Consider the following 19,339-nt stretch of genomic DNA (forward strand, 5'->3'; position numbering starts at 1 on the left):
AAGTTGGATTTTATTTTTTTATGTATTTGTTTTTTGGAAGTACTGGAGTTTGAACTCAGGGCCTTGTGCTTGCTGGAGCAGACTCTACCACTACTAAGCCATGATGCTACACAACTTTTTTTTTGCACTGGCTGTTTTTGAGATAGTACCTCACTTCCTTTCTTACATACCTAGACCACAATTCACCTAGATTTTGTTTCCTATCATAACTCATTGACAAGCATGAACCTGTCATTCCCAACTTTATTCATGAAGGTAAAGAGTCTCATGGGTTTCTCTGCCTAGGCTGACCCAGAAACTTCATCCTCGCAATCTCAGCTTCCTGAGTAACTAGGGCTATGGGTGTGAGGCCCTGAAACCAGCTAAAAGTTGCTTATTGAAGAAGAATTAGGAGGAGGAGGAGGAGGAGGAGGAGGAGGAGGAGGAGGAGGAGGAGGAGGAGGAGGAGGAGGAGGAAGAGGAGGAGGAGGGGGAGGAGGAGGAGGAGGGGGAGGAGGAGGAGGAGGGGGAGGAGGAGGAAATAAGCAAACCCATATTGTTACTATTTAAGGGTCCCTCTTCTTAGATTGTTATGAATTATACAAATATTGTATTTTTATTCACTTACATTATAGAGGGGGAGATTTTATTGTTGCATTTCCACATGTTTACAACACATTCTAATCAATGTCCACCCTCTTGCCTCCCTTCCCCTAATATTATATAAATATATATCAACCTTTTACAAGTAAAATATATATGTTAGATATATAGATATAGATATATATATAATCAACCTTTTGCAAGCTACTAGTGTCATTTAACAGTATCTGGCGAACATATTTCTATCTCTTTAAATGTTCTTCTATGATGTAATACTAATGGCCAAAAAGCAAAATGTCTAGTTATATATAAAGAGCTTTAATCAGGGCTTTGTGAGTGGATTAGATTGTTCCCAATAAAAAATTATATTACAAAAAGAGTCATAATAAATATCTTCACAAATATCTGAGATGATTACTATTGTCTTACTATCTCTAGAAGCACTTTTCTAGATGTAAAATTTCAGGTAGAAACAGTGAAGATGTGCATAATTATATTGTAAATTACTATTTAACAAGGCCATCCCTATTTTTTCTCATTGGGAAACTGTGTGAAAACTGATTTATTATTGTCATTATTATTATCAAGTTTATTATTATTATTGTCAACTTTATGTTGAATACACTTCATCGGGTTTTTTTTATCATTGTTACTAAGGAATTGGATTCTCATCATTATTTTGTCCATTTGTATTTCTTTTTATGTGCCTGTCCCAAAGCTTGAACTCAGGGCTTAGGTACTGTCCTTCAGCTTTTGTGCTTAAGGCTAGTTCTCTATCACTTTGAACCACAGTTCTGTTTCCAGATTTTTGGTGATTAATTAAAGATAAGCATGTTTTCACAAACTCTCCTGCCTGGGCTGGCTTTGATGATCTTCAGATCTCAGCCTCCTGAGTAGCTAGGATTACAGGCGTGAGTCACCAGCAACTAGCCCGTTTGTATTTGTTTTCTGATGTGTTTAACCTATTTATACTTCTTACCTTTTTTCTCATTGATTTGTCTTATTTATATGAAAGAGAATTTTCCCCATGTTATACATTGCAAATGTTGTCTAGTTTGTCCTAGGTATAGTTTATTTTGATTGTTAAAATTATTTTTTGTGTTACATAGTTATTTCTATCAGTCACTTCTGTGTTCCAATACTATTTTGCTGAATAACCTAACTATACTCATATTTGAGATTTATCATTTGTTCAATTATTTATTTGTGATACTGAGATTTGAACTTGGGACCTTACACTTGCTGGGAAGGTGTTCTTCCACTTAATGCTTGCCTCCAGCCTCTTTTAGCTCTGGTTATTTTTGAGATAAGGGTCTTGCATTTTTACCTGAGCCTGCCTGAACCTCAATCTTTGTATTCACAGTTCTCCAAGTAGTTGGTATACTAACTGTTGAGACAAGGTTTCACAAGCCTTCTAGTTTAGGTTGGCTGAGAACCTCTTGATTTCCACCTCTCATGTCACTGGAATGGCAGGTGCATACCACCAAACCCAGCTGTTGGTTGAGATGGAGGCCTTGTGAACTTTTTTTTTTTTTCTGGGGTGGCCTCAAACCTGGATCCTCCATATCTCTGTCTCCCAAAGAGCTCGTATTTCAGCATGAGTCACCAAATGCCTGGCTTCAATTTTTCTGCTTCAGGACTTGGTGTTCAGTCAAAAATGACACAGTGTCTCATAGGATCACCCCTGGGAGAAATAAGAAAAAGAACCTGATTATGATTTACCTAATTCCCCACTCCACTTGCTGTCTTCCTGTTGTTTGGATTGCCCAAATGGAACCTTCACCCTGATATCTAATTTTTCTTGTAGAATACAAGCTTGATAAATACCAAGAAAAAACTGGAGACTGACTTGGCTCAGTGCCAGGCTGAGGTGGAGAACTCCATCCAGGAGTCCAGGAACGCAGAGGAGAAGGCCAAGAAGGCCATCACTGATGTAAGCGCCCTCTTCTTATTTTGCAGAGATGGTGACTGCAGATCAGAAACGGCTTTTGGACTAGGGCCCAGAAAGAGGGGGAACGATTCCTTGAGAGCTTACAGTGGCATCCTGGAGGGATGCCATGAGAGAAGGGAGTCATTGTAGAGCAGAGTGGGATGTGGTAACTGACCCACGGTGGGGGAGGTGGAGGCAATGTGAGGCTCAGCATGGTGCACACAACCAACCTTACCCTCATCTTCCATATGCCATGGGTGGGTATGAACAGAAGCTCCACCGATTATCCTGTAACCCTAACTAGGCTGCCATGATGGCCGAGGAGCTGAAGAAGGAACAGGACACCAGCGCTCACCTGGAGCGGATGAAGAAGAACCTGGAACAGACAGTGAAGGACCTGCAGCACCGTCTGGATGAGGCTGAGCAGCTGGCTCTGAAGGGTGGCAAGAAGCAGATCCAGAAACTGGAGGCCAGGGTAGGATAGTGTGAGAAGGTTCTGGCTCTCCAAGTGCCCCCTTAGGCAGAGTCACAATCCAGAAATTTAGGGAGGGGGGGAGAGTGTCTGCTGATCAAGTCCCTGCAAAAGTAGCTTTAGATCACTTGCCAAAATCACTGGGGGCCAAATGCCCACCTATCTCTTTTCCACCTGTCACTACGCCCCACCACCCACAAATCCATCTTGATTTGCTATTACTTGTAGTGACTTTTTCTTAATATTTTATTTTTTCATTTTTATTATTTATTGAATGACTTTTTTATTGATGTGGTACTAAAAAATGGAACCCAGGGCCTCAAGCACGCTAGGCAAATACTCTACTGCTAAGCCACAATCCCAGTCCTTTAGTGACTTTTTTTAAAAAAACGTTTCTTTTTTAAAAATTTTATTTTATTGTAAAGATGCTGTACAGAGGTACAGTTACATGAGTAAGGCAATGAGTGCATTACTTGTCAGTCATTGTTATCCTGTCCCTTTTGTTGTCCCACTATCTCCTCCCCCACCTCCCACACTCCTGCCCACCCCACCCCATCCCTGCACCCGAAGTTGTAAAGTGTGTTTCCTGTGGGTATCATTGTTGCAATGGGTCGTCCTGTGTCGCTGTTTCAGCATTTCGTTATTCCCCTTCCCCTCCCCAGATTAGACAAATGTATATACAAGATGCAGGGTACCAAAATCAAGTACAATGACAACAGGGGATATGCCATAGGGGGAAGAACATACAAAAGAAACAACCAAAAAAAGAAATCACATAGTACATTTAAAACAATAACAATAAAGGCAGACCTCTTGTGTCCATATCTCGGGGTTCATTTCACTTAGCATCATCTTATATGGACACATGTACATCGCTTTTGAGCTTTGCAGCTCATCTGATAAGATTATTCTACATGTATACTAATTATTGCAAATAAGGGAAACCATGGGACCTAAATTTCTTTTGGACTGGCTTACTTCACTTAATATGATTTTTTTCCAAGTCTTTCCATTTCCTAACAAATAGGGCAGTGTCATTCTTTATGATGGAAGTGTAGAATTCCATATATATAACACATTTTCCTGATCCATTCATCTACTGCCCTCAATAGTACTGCTCTCATCTTGATTGGTTCCATATCTTAGCTATGGTGAATAATGCTGCGATAAATATAGTTGTGCTGGTAGCTTTAGTACGGTCTTGTTTGTGATCATTTGGGTAACTGCCCAAAAATGGGATTGCTGGGTCATAGGGGAGCTCTATGTGAAGTCTTTTGAGGAACCTCCATAATGCTTTCCACAGTGGTTGAACAAATTTATACTCCCACCAACAAAGCAGTAGGGTTCCCTTTTGTCCACATCCCCTCCAGCATCTGTTGTTATTAGATTTCTTGATTATAGCCATTCTAACTGGGGTGATGTGAAATCTCAATGTTGTCTTGATTTGCATTTCTTTTATGGCCAGAGAAGTTGAGCATTTCTTCATGTGTCTATTGGCCATTCTTATTTCCTTTTCAGAGAAGTATCTCTTTAAGTTTTAGCCAACTTATTAATCAGGCAGTTATTTCTTTGAGGATTTGTTGTTGGAGGATTTAATTTTTTGAATTCCAGGTATATTTTAGATATGAGATCCTTGTCGATTGTATGGCTAGTGAAGATCTTTTCCCAATCCGTGGGCTTTCTATTGATCTTGCTAGCTATGTCCTTTGCCATGCAGAGGCTCTGCAATTTCATGCAATCCCATTTGCCCAACCTTTCTTTGATTTGTTGTGTTTCTGGATCTTTATTAAGAAAATTTGGCCTGTGCCAAGGAGCCTAGATTTTCTCCTATTCTTCCTGTAATGTTTTCAGGGTGTCTGCTTTGACTTCAAGGTCTTTGATCCATTTAGAGTTGATTCTGGTGCAGGGTGATAGATAAGGATATAGCTTTAGTTTTCTACAGGTGTTTAACCAATTTTGCCAGCACCACTTACTGAAGAGGCTGTCTTTCTTCTATACTATTTTTTGGCACCCTTATCAAAGATTAGGTGGCTATAGATCTGCGGGTTAATTTTTGGGTCTTTGGTTCTACTCCATTGGTTTTCGAGTCTGTTCTTGGCCAGTACCAAGCTGTTTTTATTATTATGGCCTTATAGTAGAGTTTGAAGTCTGGTAATGTTATTCCTCCATCACTGTCCTTTCTGCTAAAGATTATTTTTGCTCTTTGGTGTCTTTTATTGTTCCATATGAATTTTTGGATTGCTTCTTCTATTTCATTGAAGAATGAGGTTGGAATATTGATAGGTATTGCACTGAGTTTGTAGATAGCCTTTGGCAGTATTGCCATTTTCACAATGTTAATCCTCCCTATCCAGGAGCACGGGAGGTTTTTCCACTTCATTAGTTCTGCTTTAATTTCCTTTTCCAAGTTTTTAACATTTTCATCATAAAGATTCTTCACCTCTTTAGTTAATTCCTAGCTACATTATTTTTTTGTGGGGCTATTATAAAAGGAGTTGCTTTCCTGATTTCAGGTGTGTTCTTTTCATTGTTGGCATACAGGAGAGCCATTGATTTGGGGCGGGGGTTAATTTTATACCCTGCTACTTTGCCAAAGGTTCAAATCAGCTCAAGTAACTTGGGAGTAGAGTGCTTTAAGTACAAGATCATATCATCTGCAAAGAGGGAGAGTTTTACTTCATCTTTCCCTATTTGAATCCTCTTTATGTTTGCATCTTGTCCTATTGCTCTGGCTAGACATTCTAATACTATATTGAAGAGGAGTGGAAAGAGTGGACATTGTTCCTGAGTTTAGAGGAAATGTCTTCAGCTTTGTTTCCATTAAGTATAATGCTGGCTGTAGGTTTGTTATACAAGGCCTTCATTGTATTGAGAAATGTTCCCTAGATTCCTCGCTTCTCCAGATCTTTCATTATAAAGGGGTGTTGGATCTTGTCAAATGCTTTTTCTGCATCTGTTAAGATAATCATGTGGTTCTTATCCTTGCTCTTGTTGATGTGATGTATTACATTAATCGATTTGTGTATATTGAACCAGCTTTGTATTCTTGAAATGAATCTGTTTGATCATGGCATATGATTTTTTTGATTAGTTGTTGAAGTCTATTGGCCAGATTTTTGTTGAGAAGTTTTGCATCGATGTTCATCAAAGAAATGGGTCTATAGTTCTCTTTCTTTGATGAGTCCCTGTCTGGTTTTTGGATGAGGGTTATGATGGCTTCATAGAAGGAGTTAACTTTCACTTTCAATTTCATTGACTTGTTGGAGAAGTATGCTGTGAATTCTGCTTTGAAGGCCTTGTAGAATTTAGCAGTGAGCCCATCTGATTCTGGGATTTTCTTGGATGAGAGGTCTCTTATTGCTGTTTCTATTTCAATGCTGTTAAGTTGTTTTAGCTCATCTGGTTTAGTTTGGGCATATCAATAGTTGCTAGAAATTCTTCCATTTCATCCAGAGTCTCAAACTGAAATGAGAAATATTCCCTTATAATGTTCTGAATCTTGGTTGTTTCTGTGGTGATGTTTCCATTCTCATCTCTGAGTTTGTTCTCTTCTTCTTCTGGTAAGATTTGCTAAGGGTCTGTCAATTTTGTTAATTTTTTTCAAAGAACCAACTCTTTCTTTTACTGATTCCTTCTATGGTTTTTTTTTTTGAAGAACCAGCTCTTTGTTTTGTTGATTCTATGGGGGGTTTTGGATTCTAATTCATTTAATTCTGATTTAATTTTAATTATTTGTTTCTGTCTGCTGGATTAGGGTTTGGCTTGTTGCTCTTTTTCAAGGAACTTCAGGTGTCTCATTAAATTGTTGGTTTCAGATCTCTCCAATTTGTTGATGTAGGAACTCAGAGCTATAAACTTCCCTCTGAGTACTCCCTTTGCTGTGTCCCAGAGGAGCCGGTAATTTGTAAGTTCATTTTTGTTAACTATCATAAACATTTGAGTTTCTTTTCTAATCTCTTCCATGACCCACTGGTGGTTCAACAGTGTGTGGTTTAGCCTTCATGTGTTATAGGATTTTCTTTGGTGACTTTTGGAGTGGAATTCTAATTTTATTCCCTTGTGGTCTGAGAGAATGCAGGGAATAATTTCAGTGTTTCTGTATTTGGACAGATTTGGTTTATGACCTAAAATGTGGTATATTTTGGAGAATGTTCCATGTGCTGTTGCTGATGGGTGAAATAGTCTATAGAGAGCTGTTAAGTCTAGTTGGTCTATGCACTTGTTTAGATCTGCTGTTCTCTGGTGAGTTTTTGCCAACTTGATCTATCCAGCAGGGAAAGCAGTATGTTAAAATCACCAAAAATCAACATCTTTGGATCTATGTGTAATTTTAGGGAAAGTAGTATTTCTTGGGTAAATTTGGGTGCTCTCGTACTTGATGAATAGATATTTAGAACTGTTCTATCCTCCTATAGGAGAGATCCTTTCATTAGTGTGTAGCGTCCTTCTTTATCTCTTCTCACTAATTTTAAATTGAAGTCTATTTTATCTGATATTAGTATTACTACTCCAGCCTGTTTGTGGGGGCCGTTTGCTTGGTAGATTTTATTCCAGCGTTTCACTTCAAGAATATGTTTGTTTTTGTAGAAAAGGTACATCTCTTGAAGACAACAGACAGACAGATCCTGTTTTTTTGATCCAACTAGATTCTATATCTTTTGATTGGAGATTTAAGTCCATTAATATTGAGAGTTAGGATTGAGAGGTGTTTGGTAATTCCTGTCATGTTACCCACCTTCTTAGAGGCTGTGTCTATATTAGGGGTTCTGTCTATGTTTATCTGATTCTTTGCTTGGGGGCTGTTTCTCTGCCTTCATCATGTTTTAGTTGGTCCTCTATGTGTAGGACATCTTTAAGTATCTTTTGTAGTGCTGGTTTGGTAGAGACATATTGTTTAAAGGTTTTTTTTGTTGATGTGGAAGGTTTTTATTTTTCCCTCATTTATGAAGGAGAGTTTAGCTGGGTACACAATTCTTGGTTGATAATTGTTTGTCTTTAGGGTGTGGCATACTTCATTCCAGGTTCTTCTTGCTTTCATGTCTCTGCGGAGAAATCTGTGATTCTCCTGATTGGTTTTCCTTTATAGATGATTAATCTTTTCTCCCTGGCAGCTTTAAGAATCCTTTCCTTGGTTTCTATTGATCCTGTATGGATTACAATGTGGTGGTGGGATGTCCTGTTCTGTTCTGGTTTATTTGGGATTCCAAAAGATTCTTGTATCAAAAATGGGCCTATCTTTTTGCATGTTTAGGAAGTTCTCTGTTGGGATTCTGTTAAATAAATGTCCTAAACCTTTGGCTTCTGTTTCTAGGTCCTCTTCTATACCCATTAGCCTTAAATTAGGCCTTCTGGTGGTATCTTCTCTATGCTGAATAGATCTATCATATTTTTGGATTTGTTTTGAATACTTGTCTGTTCTTTCTCTATAATATCTAGGCTGTCTTCTATCCCAGAGATATAGTCTTTTGCATGGTCTAGCCTACTCTCCAGACTTTCTACTTTGTTTTTTTTTTTACTTCCTTTCCTTCTAATTGCTCAGTTTTAATGGCTTCAATTTCTTTGTTGAATCTTTGCTTTAGATCTTGTATGGATTTCTTTTCCTCCTTAATTTGGTTTTCCATGTTCACTTTCACTGGAATCCCGTTCCTTTTGTTGGAATTCATTCAGCTTTCTGGTGTGGATTCCATGAATTCATCTATTAATCTTTTGTTTGCCTTATCATGCTCATATGTAGCCTTATGTAGACTTTCAATTTTTCATTCAGCATGTTTACCAGTAGTGTTTGTAAAGCATTTTGAGAGGTATTCTCTGGATTTTTATTAACTGCTCTATTGCCTGTTTGTCCTGGGTGGGATTTGAAATTCCTTGACTTGTCATTTTTCTTGTTTTTCTGTGCTTGTTCTTCCCATTTGGGAATGAAAGCAAATCCAATTCCTCATTAGAACACAAGTACCAACCCAGGGCCCTGTGGTTACACAGATTTTGGAGGTTTACAATTAGCAATGGGTGTTTTCACTCTATCTCTCCTTTTTTGGGAGTGAGTGTATATTCAATTACACACCAGAACACAATTCTAAGACAAGCACCTACCCAGAACCCTGTAGTTGCACAGACTGGGAGTTTACAATCAGCGATGTGTATTTTCACTCTGTCTCACCTTTTTGGGAGTGTGATTATATCCTGTTACACACCAGAACACATGTCTAAGACTAGCACTTACCCAGAGCACTGTAATAACACAGACTTTTGGGTTTACAATCAACAATGGGAGTTTTCATAGTATCTTACCTTTTGGGGGAGTGAGAGTATACCAGTTACACATTAAATCACAATTCTAATACAAGCCCCCACCCAGAGCCCTGTAGTTACACAGGAATTGGAGGTTCACACTCAAAATGGGTATTTTCATTCTATTTCTCCTTTTTGGAATTGAAAATATTTCCACTTCACCACCAGAACACAATTTTATGGCAAGTCTGACCCAAAGCCCTTCAATTGCACAGACTTTGGAGGTTCTCACCCAAAGATAGATGTTTTCCCTATATCTCTCCTTTTTGGGAGTTCAAAGTATACCTAGTCACTTACCAGATAAGCACCAACTCAGAGCCCTATGATTGTGCAAACTTAGGAAGTACACAATCCAAATAGATAATACACTCTATCTCTCCTCTATTGGATATGTAAGTAGGCCCAATACCAACACTGAGCACAGTTTTAAGACAAAATCCACACCTGGATTAAAAAAATAAAGAAAAATTAAAAAATTATAATTAGGGAAAAAGGAAAGAGGAAAAAAGTATCTTCTATTTATTTGGGGGCTCTTATGTCTCCCCTAAGTCCACTTTCCAGTTTCTTGATGGCATCTTAAATTTGCTTTTAGTGATCGGTTTTCCCTGTTGCTTGGTTGGTTTCTCAAAGCAGTTTGTTTGGGTGCACAGAAAAAAGTTCTGCTTCACAGGCTTAGGGATTTTTTACCTTCTTCCCAGACTAAAAAGCAGGATCTGCTTTTGTTTTTTTCTTTGAGCTGCTGGGAAGAGGTGTCTGGAGCTGCTGGGACTTAGCTTGTGCATGTCAGTGATCTTTCCCAAAGTGGGGAGCTCCCTTTGGGTGACTGTCCTGGATCCTCTCTTGTTTTTTTAGCCTGTCCAGTTTTTATTTATTATTTTTAATGAATTACTATGAGATTCCTGCAGCCGGCTAAGGTGCTGGTTTGGCTGAGGTATAGATGGAATTCCTTTGTTGCCTGCAGTGGGTCATGGCTGCCTGTCTGGGCTCACCAGGTAGTGAAGGTTGTTCTACTCTGGCCCTGTGAGGAGTTCATTCCTCCTGGATGGGGCAGCCTTCCCCTAGGCAGAGCCGACTCTCACAGGTCCAAATCCTTGCCCTGGACAGAAACGGTACCCCCTGCTGCTTTTCTGTTCCCAGTTCTCTGCTAGCTGTTATGGTGGAATCTATGCCAGTATCAAATACGGCGTTCTTCTCTGGTGGCAGAGAGGGTAGGGCTGCCTTCCCTGAGCTGTTCTGTGAGTAGGAGTGGGGATACTCACCATTTCCCTTGGCTTTTTGGCCCCTCCTGATCTGCACTGGTGGTCAGCAGGATGTGGAATTCCTGTCTACGCTGGAGGTGGGTGAAGAGATGCGGCCCTCAGTCTCTGGAGCATTTGTTCCAGCTTTGTCTGGCCAGTCCCACAGCAGCTGGTGGCAGCTGTGGCAGCCACTTTTGCTCAAATCTATCTTCTGGTGCAAACTGACTGAGTTTTTCCTTGCTAGGCAGAATCTCTGTACTATTACGGCTCACTTGGTATGATTTTCCCATAGTGAGTTATTCCTTGAACTGGGAAAATTGGTTTCTTGGAGAGAGCTCACATGTAACCCAGCTACATCTCCACCATCTTTCTCTGGTCCCTAAAGTGACTTTTTAATGTTGACTTTTTAAGGTTCACTTTCTGTGTTCCATGGATATTCCTGTCTACACACATAAGTGGTGAAAATACTATTTATCATCAAAACTAAATGTTTCCATGTGATTTGCTTCTAGAAGCAAGCTTTGTTTTGAAAAGCAAAGGCCCATCCTGCATAAAATCTTTCACTTCTCCATGGCTGCCCTTTTCAGATCTCATCCCTCCTTAGCTTTTCTGATCTCCACCTAAGGTCTGCCATTCTGATGTATTTCCTCCTCCATCCTCAAAGAAAGGAAGAAGCTTGTGTTTTCTTCCTTCAAATCCAAATACCAGAAAAGATGGATTCCCCCAACACCAGAAGTCCTGCTTTTTTCCTTCATCTGGAAGCATACATATTTCCTATTTGTTCTGTTACTTTGCTAGTGGTTTCTTCATTTCCCTCTGATAGTTTATTTCAATCATGAGCATTTGGCATTTAGAGGAAGAGGAGGTGATTAGAATGTTTCTGTTGTCCTGCGGAGAGCAAAGACAAGAGTGGGTGGAAAGGGGGTGGAAGAGAAGAAGGAGGAGAGGAGAGGAATAATTTCCCAGCAGGAAAGTTCCCAGACACTAGTTTTAGTCACCAGGCTCAGGGTTCCTATAAATACAAAAAGAGTTTTGGGGTTTTGGGGGGGGGCAGGATTAAAAACAAGATCATAGACATGTGATTAACAAAAGAAACTGTAGGAAAGTTAGAACTGCTCCAAAAAGTAGTGCTTATTTTCCATTATTCCCAGTTTCTATGCCATTAAAAGGGGCTTAGACACATCTGTCCTCTGGGATCCCCTACTGCTATCAAGGGTTCTTTGTTTCCTGGGTTGGCTGGGAGCCCTCTGCCGCCTTCTTCCTGGAAACATGTCATCCAGTTGCACACACCCAGTTCTCTGAGCTCTACAACCTTTCCAGAGGTCAAGACAACAATCACAGGGGAAAGAGTGTTATAAGGCCTGCTAGGAGACAGTTTCCTGATCCATGAAGAAGGTGGGGCTCTTTTTAAGAACGGTGTTCAGAGTGAACCTATCCTAACTGTCCAAGGCCAGCATCACCCTCGCTGTAACCATCGGGACTCCCTGGGGAGAGGGGCAAGTGTCTCCCCACCATGGGTTGTGGCCATTGGGACCACAGTGGGTGACCATGATCGTGAATGAAGGCTTGGAGATGTGACTTGACTTCTGTCTTCTCTCTGCTTTACTCAGGTGCGGGAGTTGGAGAATGAGCTGGATGCTGAACAGAAGAGAGGAGCTGAAGCTCTGAAGGGGGCCCACAAATATGAACGCAAAGTCAAGGAAATGACTTACCAGGTGCATGTCTCCAAATCTCATGCATGGGCTCCAAATCTCATGGATAGCAGCCATGGACTAGTGGAGGGTGGGTAGGGCTGGGGGATTTGGAGGGTCCCCCTGACACAGAGGCTCTGTTTATAGGCTGAGGAGGACCGTAAGAATATCCTCCGGCTCCAGGATCTGGTGGATAAGTTGCAGGCCAAAGTGAAGTCTTATAAGAGGCAGGCAGAGGAAGCGGTGAGTATAACAGGTCGCCAGGACACTCTCACCCACCTGGGTATCCTATGGGGCAGAGGTGGAAATGGGTATTGGGTGAGGACCAGCCAGGAAGCCTCATCCTTAATTTGCCTTTGTAGGTGTGAACACAGATACCTGCCCTCAGTCCCTGCCAGCTCTCCCACCTCTGTGCCCTCTTATCTTGCCTCACATTCCCACACGCCTCCATCCCTTTTCAATCTGTCCATCTCAGTCTATCCTACCCCCATCCTCACTCACTCTACCCACCCCAGAGCAGCTTAGACCCCCCTATGGGCCTCGAACCAACCAAGCCTATCCACCAGGCTCCTGCCTCCTAGCCTGTACACCATCCCTCCACCCTCTGTTCTCCCTGGTCCCCATCACCTCCAGCCTCCAGAAGCCCTTCCTTCCCTCCTAACCCCCACCCCTTGCCTCTTACCCCACCCCCGCTCATATCTGTGAAATCAACAAGAGAAAAAAGGAATAAGGTAAAGCCAGGGTCCTCCTCTTTCTTTTCACCTTTTAGGGTGGTTTACAAAGTGTCTTCTCTTGGGGCTGTAGGTCTGAGGGTTATGGATAGCAGAAAGCTGAGGTTGAGAGAAGGAGTGGCTTTTTCCTTTATTGAAAAGAAATTGTGCTGGGTGGGTTGGGACATGCCTAAAATCCCAGTACTCAGAAGCACTCAGAGGCAGAAGACTAGCCTAGGTTACATTCTCAAAAAGGAAGAAAGGAATAAAGAAAGGGAGGAAGGGAGGAAGGGAGGGAAGGATGGAGGGAAGGAGGGAGGGAAGGAAGGAGGGAAGGAAGGAAGGAAGGAAAGAGGGAGGGAGGGAAGGAAGGAAGGAAGGAAGGAAGGAAGGAAGGAAGGAAGGAAGGAAGGAAGGAAGGAAGGAAGGAAGGAAAGGAGGGAGGGAGGGAGGGAGGGAGAGAGGGAGGGAGGGAGGGAGGGAGGGAGGGAGGGAGGGAGGGAGGGAGGGAGGGAGTAAGGGAAGGAGGAGGGGAAAGGAAAATTGAATTACATAAAGTTAAACTGGTTGCTTTAGTTCAAGAATTTCTCAATTAGCTCTCCAAGGTGGAAGAAGCATGCTAGAAAGTAGCACTTTCTGCCCTCAGCTGGCCTTGGGAGAATCTCAGGACTAGTATTCTGAGCAACAAAAATTTAGGAGGCCCTGCCTGAGACAAACGACTAGCACTTGGCTCCTCCCAGTACTCTTGACTGTCCCTGCCCAAGAGTCTGGTCACTTCCATCCTAACCTCCAGCAAGCACATTTGAGCTGGTTAAGTGGAGGAAGGGACTATGCATGCTGGCTTAGTCCAGGATTGACTGGGCAAGGGGATGAGAGAAGGCAGCAGGACACCTAAGAATCATTAGATGCCCAGAGTTCAAGCCCCAGGACCAACAAAAAAAAAAGAAACATTAGATGAGCTTTAAATAGACCCATACAGTGACCTGGTTCCACACAGGTAATGGGCAGAGGCATTGGACAAGGAGGACCTGAGCCATTCACTGGTGTTTGATATGCCAGGTGCCTTGGGAGAGCTCTGGACTTGAATATCCTCCAAAGAGCTCTAGGAGTCATATGGAAGAGGGCTCCAGGGAGGGTGAGTGGTCCTTGGAGAGGCAGCAGCACCTGCAAGGTGACCCCAGGCCATCTACATGAGCTGCCTGTCCTCACACTCCGGAGAACTCCACCTATCTTCCCTACTTGCTGGCAGAGAATCTAGAGTCCATATTTCCCTGGTCCTCCAACCCCCCAGAACTCTACTGAGAAGCCCCACAGCTTCATACCCCCCCCCCCGTCTTCTACACAGGAAGAGCAAGCCAACACGCAGCTGTCCAGGTGCCGGAGGGTCCAGCATGAGCTGGAGGAGGCTGAGGAGAGGGCAGACATTGCTGAGTCCCAAGTCAACAAGCTGAGGGCCAAGAGCCGTGATGTGGGGGGCCAGGTAAGAGTGAATACCTTGGGGTGGCTTTCCCCCAGAGATCCAGGGAGGCCTAGGAACTACCCAGGAAGAGTTTGATCTCTTTATTCCTGCTACTGGATCACACACACACACACACACACACACACACACACACACACACACACACACACACACACACACACACACACACACACAAATTCCCATGTCACAGACTCTCACAAGAACAAGCAATGAGGTACAGGAGGAAAGGCATGTCATCCACACCGCTCAGGAAGCCCCTGCCTTTAAGAGGATCTGTTCTATTTTCAGTAGCTTCACCGGCTCATCTTTTCACAATCTGCAAAGAGAAGCAAAGCCATTCCTTAATGTCACTTTCCTGAAGCTCCAAACTTTCCATCTGCTCCACTTCAAAGTAATCTTCAGCCTCCCATCAAGTTTGACTCATTTCCTGTGTACAATTTTTTTTTCTCCCCACAGAAGATGGAAGAATGAGACTCTCCTGAGGCTGATTGGTACATCCAGGAGAATAGTGGGGAGATGTGTGAGAAATAAAGTCTCCTCCATACTCAGATTCCTGGCTCTGCTGTGTTTGTGATTATGATCTGCTCATGTTTCATGGACTTGCTTCTTAAAGTCTTACTTGCAGTGTGGTAAGGCATGTGAAATGGGAGTCTCCATGCCCCAAGTAAAAGAGGTGAAATCCAACTCATGGCCAGATAAATCACATTTCCATTAACACTGTGAAAATAATCATTGAGCTGAGATAGAGTTCAGTGGTAGAGCTTTTACTGGGCTTGCAACAGGCCCTGGTTTTGAGCACAACAAATACAATAAAAAATAAAAATAGCTGGGTGCTAGTAGCTCATGCCTGTAATCTTAGCTACTCAAAGGAGTTTGAGGAGATCTGAGGATCATGGTTTGAGGTCAGCCAGGGCAGGAAAGTCTGTGAGATTCTTATCTCCAATTAACCACCAAAAAAGCCAAAAGTTGCTCAAGGAGTAGAGCACTAACCATAAGCCCAAAAGCTAAAGGACAGCACCTTGGCCCTGAGTTCAAGCACTGGCATAGAAGTTTAACTTAAAAAAATAAATAAAAGAAATTCTGCTGTTTAAGGCAACAGGGATTTACAAACATCATGCTAAGTAAAATAAAACAGATGCAGAAGTAGACATTTTGTACGGTTTATTTGTGGGATCTAAAATAGGTCTCACAGAAGCAAGGATAAGAATTGTGGTTGCCAGTGGCTAGGAGTTGAGGGAAATGGAGAGAAGTTGGCCAAGGGTATGGAGTTTCAGTTATACAAGGTGAGTCACTGGAGACCTGATGTAAGCATGGTGGTTATGAGGTACTACATACGTGAAGCTCTGGAGCTCTGGGTTCAATTTCCAGTAAACACACACATATACCAATCAAGTGGTAGACCTTACATATGTACATCACCTGTTTGTCAATAATACCTCAGTAAAACTGAAAAAAGGATTACATGCTGGCAAGTTCAAAGAGGAAAGAAGGATCCTTTTGCATAGTGATACCCCATTTTCCATAACTTTTGCAAATTCAGTTCCCCATTTTCTCCCTAAAGTTAGAGAGAGGGACACTGAGATCCAAATAGATGAAGCACTCTGACTTTAATTATGCAGGGCAGAGTAAATAGGCCTCTGACATCCCAGACTCCATGCATCCCTCTGGAGAGCTGTGTTACACAACTCTGTCATGCTCACACACAGTTTTTTTAAGAACATCTGAGCAATTAGCAGGTACAGCCATGCTCACTCACCTTAGGCAGACAGAGGCTTTGGATCAATTATATAGTGTGTGCACACCATCTTGATGAAACTTTTTAAAATTCATAGTTTCCATAACGTAGTAGTAAGAACGGGCTTACTACATGCCAGCACTGGAATAAGACCACTAATGTCCTAAACACCTAACGTCCATCTTCATCAGCCCTCTTTCAGGCTTTCTAGATTCTCCTTTTCATCTCATCACCAACCCACCCCCAAATGCCTTTGACCCCGTAAGTTGGTAGTTGAGGAAGATTAGAGTTGTAGTAGTAGCAGAAAACCATCCGGACATTACCTGCCTCTAACATGACCACCACTATCATCATCATCACCATTCTTTATCGCCATTACCATCATCATCAAGTCTATGATTTTCATTATCATCACCATCATTACCACCACCATCATTATTATCACTGTTACCATAACCACCACCAGCATCAGCATCACCATCTTCATCACCATCATGACCACATCCTCACCACCACCATCTTCATCATCATCATCGCCACCATCAATAGTCTCATGATCCTTGTTGAAAGGCCATTAGAAATGACTGTTTTTTGTCTGAGAGAACTTAAGGAGGGACTTTGATGATGATGCAGAGAAAATTCTGAATAAAATTGGTTTGTGATTTGTTTTTAATTTACCTTTTCAGTCTCATAGACAAGAAGACCAAAAGGGAGAAGCCACATTCTTGGTATTTCCCAGCTCACAAATTCTAATCCATGCTCCTGCAAATTCCATGGAGTTCCCAATAAGAGCAATTATATTATTTTTTTAAAACATGGAACAATTTCAAACGATGCTATTTGTGCACTCGTTTTTCGCTTTACAATCCCAGCCTGTCAGGAGACCAGGAAGATACAATGCCTCCAGGTTCTGGAGTTCACAATCTGCCTGGTACTTTGTGGAGAAATGAGCCTGTAGTGCTTCACTTCCCTGCACACTACAGAACCTCAGTGTTTGGCTGTTTCTCTGCCTGAGGATGCACTGTGGCTTTAAGAGCCCTGAGTCCCCTTCTGCCAGTATCCCCAACCTGCCCTTGCTTCTTCTCACTACCCAGGGACAAATCACTTTATGACTTAACCCTCCATTTCCTCACAGGTAAAAGAAAGCATAGCAAATTACTTTATATGGGGAAGGGGGTGGAGCTGAGAAGTAAATGAGAACATAAAGGAAGGAAGTTCCTTTGGTCTACAGCCTACCACATGGCAATAATCTTTTATAATGGAGGGGAGGGTTGAGGCATGGCCCCCAGGGCTGGGTGAAAGGCAAGACAGTAATCTAGCTGGACTTCAGTCTGGGGTCTCTCAAGGGTTTTCTCTGTCATGAGTACTATACTAGGTGTCATAACAGGACCCCTAGTATATGGACTCACTCCTTCATGATACCCCCAAAGAACCAGATTATTCTTATTCCATCTCCTCAAATATTCTTCAATTCACATGGAGGTCCTTAAGAAAAACTCACCCCTTAGTATCTCTTCACTTTTCCCAAGTAGTTCTTGGCCCCCCAGTCTCTGAATTAAAAGAGAAGAAAACATTCCTGAGTCCTTCCTTGTATCATATGTGGTGTAGTATCATACCCTGTAATATCATCACAGTATTGTATACTACATCATTAGCCTGATGATTAAATGAATCAATGAGTTTTTCATACCTTAATACCAGGTATGCTTTAATGAGGGTTAAGTATCTGAAGGTATTTCTTTTCTAAGGATTGGAGAAAAACAAAACAGAAGGAAATGAAAACAGGGTTCATGTCTTGAATTTTCTTCCCAAGACCTTGACCTTTGCCAAGGTTCAGCTGGCAGCTGGAAAGCAGATTTTTGAGCCCTGAGGCTGAGCTTGGTCCCTGAATCTCCTGGAACATTAAGCAAGAGGCTGCCAGACATCTACAGCTCACACCTGTAATCCTAGCTACTCAGGAGGCTGAGATCTGAGGATCGAGGTTCAAAGCCATCTGGGCCAAGGAAAGGGGAAAGTCCATGAGACTCTTATCTCCAATTAACCACCAAAAGCTAGAAGTAGAGCTGTGGCTTAAGTGGTAAAGAAATAGCCTTGGGCAAAAGAAGTTCAGGGACAGCACTCAAGCCCTGAATTCAAGCCCAAGGACTTGCACCTAAATAAATAAATAAATAAATAAATATGCAGTAGGGACCCTTCCCAGGATCTTTGACACTATGATACAGAGTAGTTCATATAAAAATCTCTTGGGACCTGATCCCACACATCTATACTTTTCAGAAGGCCTTGAGCAAGCCACGTAAATGCCACTGAATCTCAGCATGGGGTTGAACATCTTAATGAAACCTACGTCCATGCTGGGTGGCTAAAAAGCTGTTATGTGGTAGAGTGTCCAAATTGAAGGGACATAGTTGATGTTGTTTTACTAGCAATAATGACAATAATTTTGCTACTACATTATTATTAATTTTCATTCAGCAGTAAAATCTGGCCACCAAACCAGGACTTTAAGCTTGTCTAAGGCTTTGGAGAGCAAAGTTTATAGCCCCCTGCAAAACAGAGCTTTGCTGCCACCTCCTGGCTGAGGAAAGACTTGCTCTTCATTATGCAAAGGACCCCGAAAATTGGACTCAAGTCTGGAATTAAGCATTCAGAGCCAGACATGCCCTTAGGAATCATGAGCATCTCATCAGGTTTTACAGATGAGAAAATTCAGATTAGCAATAGGCTCTGATAACCCCTCAAGACTCAATGCCACAGCCACACACCCCATGTATCTTGGCTCCCAAAGCAGAAATCTCCCTACCCCTAAATGATTATTCCTGTAAATTCTCAAATGGAAGGTCATCTGAAGGTGGAGCTTGGTGATGGCTCTAGCAACAGAACTGGGACCATGTCCACAGATCTGTTCCACAGACCTCATTCTCCTCATCCAAGGACACTTGGCCAGGCTGGAAGAAAGTGTATGGGTCCCACAGGGGAAAACAGTACATCCATACCAACAGCTCCTGCTTCTAGCAAGCATGACCCACAATGTCCTGAAAGCCTCTGGAATGAAAGTGGCACATGGCACCCCAAAGCAAGCCTCCCCATGTCCCTTCCCTAGGCTCCAAATAGAGGAGGAAGTGTCCACTCTGCAGCAAGACACCAAAGCCAGCCCTGGGCCATTCCATCCCTGACATCCTTTCCACCTGCCTGCATCCTGCTCATTGTCAC

The 19,339-nt window shown here is 42.2% G+C and overlaps 1 protein-coding gene across 1 annotated transcript in view; it reads left to right on the forward strand.

The window, feature by feature from the left end:
* Myh13 (myosin heavy chain 13) overlaps window positions 1-14,914 on the forward strand; it is a 53,126-nt gene extending 38,212 nt beyond the window's left edge. The window contains exons 34-39 of the mRNA XM_070026720.1: window positions 2,390-2,515; window positions 2,817-2,987; window positions 12,121-12,225; window positions 12,349-12,444; window positions 14,257-14,391; window positions 14,848-14,914. Coding sequence (XP_069882821.1) covers window positions 2,390-2,515; window positions 2,817-2,987; window positions 12,121-12,225; window positions 12,349-12,444; window positions 14,257-14,391; window positions 14,848-14,862 — 648 coding nt within the window. The 3' untranslated portion in view covers window positions 14,863-14,914. The remainder of the gene's footprint in view (window positions 1-2,389; window positions 2,516-2,816; window positions 2,988-12,120; window positions 12,226-12,348; window positions 12,445-14,256; window positions 14,392-14,847) is intronic.
* Window positions 14,915-19,339: the final 4,425 nt, after the last annotated feature.

Source organism: Dipodomys merriami, unplaced genomic scaffold, assembly GCF_024711535.1.
Source record: "Dipodomys merriami isolate MVZ:Mamm:240054 unplaced genomic scaffold, mDipMer1.0.p SCAF_19, whole genome shotgun sequence".
In the NCBI taxonomy this organism is placed as follows: Eukaryota; Metazoa; Chordata; class Mammalia; order Rodentia; family Heteromyidae; genus Dipodomys; species Dipodomys merriami.